Source organism: Salvelinus sp. IW2-2015, linkage group LG13 (genome assembly GCF_002910315.2).
Source record: "Salvelinus sp. IW2-2015 linkage group LG13, ASM291031v2, whole genome shotgun sequence".
Lineage (NCBI taxonomy): Eukaryota > Metazoa > Chordata > Actinopteri > Salmoniformes > Salmonidae > Salvelinus > Salvelinus sp. IW2-2015.
The window spans coordinates 5,237,781-5,245,413 of NC_036853.1; the positions used below are offsets into that span (position 1 = coordinate 5,237,781).

At 42.0% G+C, this 7,633-nt stretch overlaps 1 protein-coding gene across 4 annotated transcripts; it reads right to left on the bottom strand.

Moving 5' to 3' along the window:
* Positions 1 to 1,436: 1,436 nt before the first annotated feature.
* Positions 1,437 to 6,751, bottom strand: LOC139028510 (zinc finger protein 862-like). 4 transcript variants are annotated; one of them, XR_011480723.1, is made up of 4 exons: positions 4,763 to 6,750; positions 3,692 to 4,359; positions 2,911 to 3,492; positions 1,437 to 2,803 (listed from the first exon to the last, which is right to left on the bottom strand). XR_011480723.1 is itself a non-coding variant. In XM_070446080.1 (4 exons), exons 2-3 carry the CDS (start codon positions 4,028 to 4,030, stop codon positions 3,286 to 3,288), a joined length of 546 nt encoding a protein of 181 aa, XP_070302181.1. In that variant the 5' UTR covers positions 4,031 to 4,359; positions 4,763 to 6,751; the 3' UTR covers positions 1,437 to 3,119; positions 3,267 to 3,285. The 4 variants fall into 4 exon arrangements, 3 of the variants coding, with proteins under 3 accessions (XP_070302181.1, XP_070302179.1, XP_070302182.1); XM_070446080.1 differs by having other exon boundaries at positions 1,437 to 3,119; positions 3,267 to 3,492; positions 4,763 to 6,751; XM_070446078.1 differs by having other exon boundaries at positions 3,267 to 3,492; positions 4,763 to 6,747.
* Positions 6,752 to 7,633: the final 882 nt, after the last annotated feature.

Consider the following 7,633-nt stretch of genomic DNA (forward strand, 5'->3'; position numbering starts at 1 on the left):
GTGATAAGCCATTAAGAGGAGTTACTATGAGTATGACATAAGGAGGACAAATCTATAAGTAGTTTGTGCCAAAACTGGAAGGCAGTTGTGTTCATGATCCAGCTCGGCTTTTATTATGAAGTAATAAAAAGTATATTTGAACTCACATGCTCCGGTATTTGTGAAATATGATTGACCAAATATTTCCAAGACATCATGTGTGTATGTCTGGGCCATTATAGGCTCAAGGGAAGCCATTTCCTAATCCTGTAATTGGCCTTAAGACATGCACTTGCATTATATATGCATGTATGTGACATTACAGGCTTAAGGGAAGCCATTACYTATCCCCATAAGTATCCTTAGACATGCACCTGCATTATGAGTGTATGTCTCTATTATTTTTTGTATCATTGCTATGGTTACGCCACCAATAGAATCTATGCCCTGAAGTATGTGCCAATAAGGGGAGGGGAAACCAAGTAAAGATGGGTGTAAACAAGTTAGAAGCAAGCGATAATGGTGGCTGAATACCAAAGGGTGTGGAACATTTACATAAAGAGGAGTGACTATGTATGTGATGTAAGAATGAAACCGTATAAAAGGAGTGTGCCGAGACTGGGAAAGGCAGTTGCTCAATGGACCAGCTTGGCTTGTTACTTTGTAACTCACAAGCTCCGGTATCTGAGAGATATTATTGAACCAATATTTCTACAACGCCATACACAAGCATTGGTTTTTGCGAGCCAGGTTGGCTCATAGGAGATAGGCTCCTGCCCTATTTCTGTAGCGCTAGCCAGCTAAATGTAAAAGTACACCCCCTGGACAGGACGTTAGTCTATCGCAGGGCCTTACACCAAAATTGATCTCCATACATTTTGCCATGTGGCAAATGTTTTGTACATAATCTCATGCTATTCTTCACATTGTGGAGAGAATTTTGCATTAAAGCAAATTTCCTGCAATTTGACAAATATTGCCATGGGGAAGAGAGATTTAACTACATTTTAATGTCATAACCCATTATCCTTATTGTGTACCCTTCACCACACCTGGCTTGTCATTTTTTGTAGAACAACTGCGAGGAAGTCAGATCTGTTGGCTTTTCTACTCCAAAATGAGTTACAATAAAATTATGCTGACACCATCTAAAATACTGTATCATTGTCCACAACTGCTTGCAGCATAGTGAATATAAATATATAGGCTGAAGCATGGGGTTGCCATTGACATGAAAACCAGTAGATGGTGATAGCGCTGACATCCACACAGTGTCCGAAATTAACTTTTTGGCTCACCTGCCAAGTGGACTGGTAGATAAAAAAATCCACCAGCCAAGCATATTTTTTTACCAGACAAAATAATAAATTGCCTTTTTGTGTCACATATACATTAATTTCAGTACATTTCATCGAGATAAGGTATTATGTTGAATACAAACTTAAAGAGGCCAGAGCAAAATTTTAAACAAAATTATTTTATATATTGATCAGCGGTTAAACAAATCAAGTGTATTTGTAGAGCACATTTAAAAACAACTGTAGTTGACCAAAAGTGCTCTACAGAGTGCAAAAATGCCAAACAGTGGGCACACAATGAAATAAACAAAACATATCAAATACAATGAATAAGTGTACATAGAAGTCAAAACAGGACAACAATGGTAAGATACAATTATGAGAAATGCAGAGTACATAGAACTGGTGCTCTCCTGACACAAAGGGGAAACAGGTCTACAAATCCTTTACTTCAGTAGAAAATCCCTGAAAAAATTCAGGTAAAATAGAGACTTATCAGATGCTGGTTATTTTTGGCTGTGGCTAGATTTAATTTCCCAGCCTGAATACTACTGAAAAAGTCTTGAACTCAAAATTCCACTGAAGTATTTGCTATTAAATGTACTTAAGGCTCAAACAAAAMTAAATTTTAAGYTTTTGTATACCTATCAGATGCTTAATCATTTTAATCAACTTAAACCTCACTCTGTCACGACTCCTGCCGAAGTTGGCTCCTCCGCCTGTTCGGGTGGTGCTCGGCGGTCGTCGTCACCGGCCTACTAGCCGCCACCGATTCCGTTTTCGGTTAGTTTTGTCTAATTAGTTACACCTGTTCCTTGTTTGTGTGTGTTTGCTTTACTTCCCTATTTAGGTTGTGAAACCCCCCCTTTGTTGTGCGGGATTATTTTGATGTTCACGGTTGTGTTGTTTGGTGTTGTTTTTTGTGCTCTGAACCGTGTTACCCGTTGTATTGGGTTGGTCAGTGTTTTGCGCCCTGCGTGGTTGGGCATTTACATTTGGTGCTGCATTAAAGTGCATCTTTCCACTGGACCTCTCTGCGTTTGATTCCTTCATCACACCTAGTCAGCCGTGACACTCTCTACCGCAATCACCCTCTTTGCACGGTCCTTGAAGTCTGGCCTCCTGACAGAGTCCTGGTGCCACAGCATCACAGCTTTTATTGGATCATACTCCCTGATCTCTGGAGAGGACAGCTGGACCATAAAGAGATCTGACAGTGTATCAGACCTTAGGTTGGACCGCCAATCGGTTTTCACCTGTTTCATGGTATTAAAACCTCTTTCACATTCAGCTGTGGAGGCAGGGAAGGACAGGACCAGGTCAACCAATGCTAGCAAATCAGGGAAGGAATGCTGATGGCTCCTGTTGACATGGAACCAGGACATCTTCTGCAGGGACTGGGGCTCTTGGTACATCAGCACTTTCAGGACAGTCCACTGGTCAGGGATTCTTTCAACATGGATGCCAGAGGTCTCCAGCACAGGCCTGAAGTGGTCCACCAGGGTTTCCAGTTCAGTCAACAAAATCTAGAATAATTGTATACATTACAACAAGCATCATGCAGTTTTAATTCTCAAACTATAAAAATATGATCATGAACCTAACTGCCCGGTAATACAAAACATAAAGTAACCTGCTGCTGCATCTCCTGACTCTGGCCAGTTGGTGAAGCTGACCAGCTTGGTGGCACACAGGACCCCTACACTGGCATCCTGGAACCTGTCAGTCAAACTAGCCTGTTAAGCATTTTGTCCTGTGAGGTGACGAGGGTCTTGCTGTCACCTCTGGTCAGCAAAATTCCCTCATATCTGTTGGCCATTGTGGCCTTCATCATGGGCACTTCTGATGAGAAAAGGCTCATTTTACCATCCTTTCAGAATTTTCCTTTACAACACTCTCACTCACTCTCTCTCCCTCTCTTATTGATGTAATCCTTTCTCTTAATTATCTTAAGGTAAGTATTTCTTATTGCAGCTTAAATAAACATACCTGGTTTTGTACTTCTTAATTAAGTAATGCCTGTGTTGAGCACAAGGAGCTGTGGGCTTCTGCTATGGTGATGGTGGACCTCTGCAGACAGGCGGATAGGTTGCTCAGGTGTGTCATGCAGGAAGCCACAGAAGCGGATAACAACAGCCTCCCTTGCAGTACTGTAGTATTTCCTGGCCTTGGCCTGCTGGACACCTCTGACATTTTGGGCATTAGCAGATTGAATCTGACATACATAAAGAGCAGACATACAAATAGACAATTAATTGCCGTCCAAAAAAAACTATATTAGATATGACACATTTTATCAGTGCATAAAGCATTGAAACATGATGTTACCAATTGTAACTGTGTAGTTATTTACTGGACATTACATATTGATGATGACTTTTGMAGACTTAGCATGGCAAATCTAGAGCCACTACCTGTTCCAGGTGCTGGACAAGCCCCTGGTAACCTCGCAGGAAGTGGTCCAGTGCACGTAATAGGTGTCCTACCCATCGGGTCCCGCCAATTCTGGTGGCCACCAGTTGTGTGTGCCCAAGATCCTGGAAGCTGTTTACCAGGTTTGCCCTGTTCAGTGGACTGGTGTGGTAGAACATGTAGAGCCCATTGATGAGGTCTTCTATTTTCTGAAACATCACGTTGGACTGGATGGCATCAGAAAAGGTCAGTTCAAGGCAGTGTGCCATACAGTGGATGCAGATGATGTTGGCCCTGTACCCCTTCATCCGGCTGACCACACCATTCTTGGCTCCGGTCATCACTCTGTTCCCAGGGCAACCAACTTGCTCCCCCACTCATCACACCCTCCTTCCATGATGGCACTGATGGTGTTGCTTATGTGTGCCACGTCTGCCTTCGCCACCGACTTGATGCCAACAATCTTCGACTTGATCTTGCCCTTGTGACAGAATCTGACAAACTAACTCCTCTTTCACAGAACTGTCTGTGGAGCCATCTGATATGGAGACAAATTTGGTGTTTTTCAGATTCTCTGATGTTGTTTCTCTCCACCTTTGCAATATGGTGCATAAACTCTTTGGCCTGCTTCTCATTTCTATATACAGCGATTCCTTTTTTTTCATCCAAACTGAAAAAAACAAACATCAAATTAATTCTATAATAATTAAATATACAATCATGTTATCTTATATAGCTGGCAGTTGATTGTGCTAAATTAGCCTTCTACCCTTTGATTACTTAAGGATCAACACTATAAGGCAGGTAAAGTCACAATGCTTTAAAATGTAAACAGCATCTGGAGACAAACATTAAAATAGAATGTTACAGAGCCATAGGAAAGCATGGAGATCCATGTCAGCATCAGTAGGACTATAATTTTATTGTATTTATACACTATTTTGAGGTGAACCAAAGCTTATCAAGAGTTGAGAAATAACCTACAATACTGGACCACGTCTGCTAAATAGACTTGAAAAAACTAGCTACAAAAGTACTAGTCGAGCTACATGAGTAAAAACATTTTCACTTACTTGCACATCCACTCGAAATCAGAAAGAGGTATCGCTTTCTTTCCAATGGCATGTACAGTCCTAAACAGTATCTTCATCTTCGTTCTGGTCTGCTCTGACATTGCCATTAGCGCCGTCACAGATGGTGTCAAGAGGAGAGGCTCCGATTGAGCCCGGGACACAAACACGCAGGCAAGTGACCATTCCTGAGTTCATGGTCACGAATGTTCTCAAGCTTCATAGTTTTATTTCCGATGACAAACGAGTTGTTTCTGCTTTCATCTTTAGCATACTGGCGACACACAGAACAACTCATCACCCATAGCCTCAGCATCATACTGTAGCCAGCCTCTGGAAACTCCTTTATCTCCAAACCTCCATTTCTCACAAAACGTTKTTTTTTTGTGATTCGTCCTCCTTTTCGTCGGTGGGTTTTCGTTTCAAAGGTTGGCTTACTCCAGGTAAATGTCGCCACTTAACAGCTATTTAATGAACAGTAGCTAGCAGCAGACCCGTGGCAAGTGAGCGATGTAGAGTAGCTGATGTCCCGTATGGTAAACAGTGCCGCGAAACTAGGAGCACTAGAGACGGTCTGTGACTGGCAAACGAGTAATTTTCTCCGAGCCATCATGCCAGATACTTTATTACATTACTATTTTGGTACAAACATTTACCCCCCAGTATGGCGGATAGCCTTCTGAGATTTACTCGKCAAACGGAAAATCTACTCGCGTTTGGCGGATGTTAATTTCGAACCCTGCATCTACTTATTCCTATGTTAAACTRCCAATGGCGCATGAAGCCGGAAGAATTTGAAGTGCGCCATATTGCGTAATGACACTAACAAAATTGCCGTAACTAGCAAAGGATCATGGTCGATGAAGTTGTTTTAATACTGCCTGAGAGTCAACCTTAATTCATGTCTATGGAGCCTCCTTGTTGCCTGCCGGCCCATGATTGGTTTGTGTCAGCACGTGGTCCTGTGCGACGATAATGTAGTAGTCAGAATGGATCACTGTTTAATGAAATATGTTGATTTGTAGCGAACTTTAAAATAATTCACTGTGGGGATCAAACTTGTTCATAAATTAATTTTAGAGGCCAAAACGTCCATCCCCCACAAAAAATAGGCCGTTCTGGCGATCGTAATTTACATAGGCTGTCTAGGGCAGACCAGGGCTTTCGGCATGCCACGCAGTAGCCGACCAGCAGAGCWTGTGACTTCACTCTCCAGACCAGACACTGGGAGCCTTGGGGGTTGTCCATCTGTAATTGTGCTAATCATCACCTAGATCAGTGCTTCCAAAACTTTTTCAGTCATGCCCCCCTTTCATCATCCGCGAATATTCTGTGCATTGTTTTTTAAATTTGATATAGTATAAGAACACAATTATTCAAATGTTGTTAATAAATTGGCCTTTACGCATCAAGAAACAGCACATACAAACACCAGAACCTGCTTTCCCTTCCATATTGAAATCAAGAAAAAAAARGAATAAAAGGAGAAATGAACCAGCTTACTACTGTGCAATGTCACATGCATCCCTATAAATTAATTAGGGTGGGACAATTTCTATTGTAGATACTCGAATTGAAATAAAAACATGGAAATATTCTAATGGTGATTATTAGGTTGCATAAACATGATTAGGGCTTTCCCCCCACAATTTTGGCCTTCAAATTMGAATAATTAAGGAGGAAAGATTGCTGCTGTTGGTCAATGGTCAGAGTGTGGGACACAGGCGGACTGGCGAGAGAAACAGGCTTGCTTGCAGCCTAGTGCCCTAAGGTTCATAGAAACAGCCCTTCTCTAATGCTGTAGCCTACTTGAAACTAAATATGTTAAGGWTTATAATACTACCAAAGTTGTCTTTGAACTCCCAAAAATGTGCCCAATATTCCCATTACCAATTATSACTAGTTTTGAGAAATAGCGCTCACCCACGAAATGCGTATTTCATAATATAAACTTTCTCWATTTTTTTTWATTTAAAAAATATATATAATTCTTATTTGTGCTCATGAATTTACCATGCACTATTTTATTTGTTCCAAGTTAGCTTACAGATGAGGGGGATTTTTAAAAGAGAGAGGAGAGAGAAATASAAGAGATGTGRGTTTCTCAGCTCTCCTTTACAATCCTTGCTTAACTTTTTTTCAAACCACGGCCTCTGGGGACCGGGCCAAACCAAAAGCATAATTGGCTATGGGGGGATCCAATCCTAAAATTTGAAATTCAGTAGCACTGTGTTATGTAAACACCCAGAAAGCCAGTATGCCGCTTTACGGTGGGAAAATTACTTCCTAACAATCAAATTCATCATGGTATATTATTGAGGGGGTCATGTCTCTAATATTGGGGGGTCATGACCCCCCTTCCCCCACAAGTTAGCTATTGCCTCTCCTCCACAACCAGATGATCAACTGACTGCCCCCTGTGTTGGTTGTTCTGTTGAGTGTTTTTTATTAAAGTTTTCTCCCACCCTGGCTGGCAGCCGCCGAGTGTGAGGCTTGCTCCACAGCTGCATTCAGTAAGGCACTAGGATCGGGACAAGGGCTGGAAAGGCAACAGCCGTAGCTAAGAGCTAAGCTAAGAGGCCTGAAGCAGGTGGAACCTAGGTTAGCTCACTAATCACAAAGGAGAGGTGTGAGTCTGGCAAGACAACAGGAGGTTCCTGTTGAGCTTTGGCCTATATTCTTCATGAACTGCAAACAACCCTGCTGTCAAATAAACAGCCTTTGTGTTCTTGAGCAGTGAAAGTCCTGTGTGGCTCAACCAGTAGATCTAGACAAAAGCATGGTACTGGAAATGCAAAGGTGGGTTCCGTACTTCGAGTACTGCTGGGACCACCGATATGTAAAATGTATGCACACATGACTGTAACTTGCTTT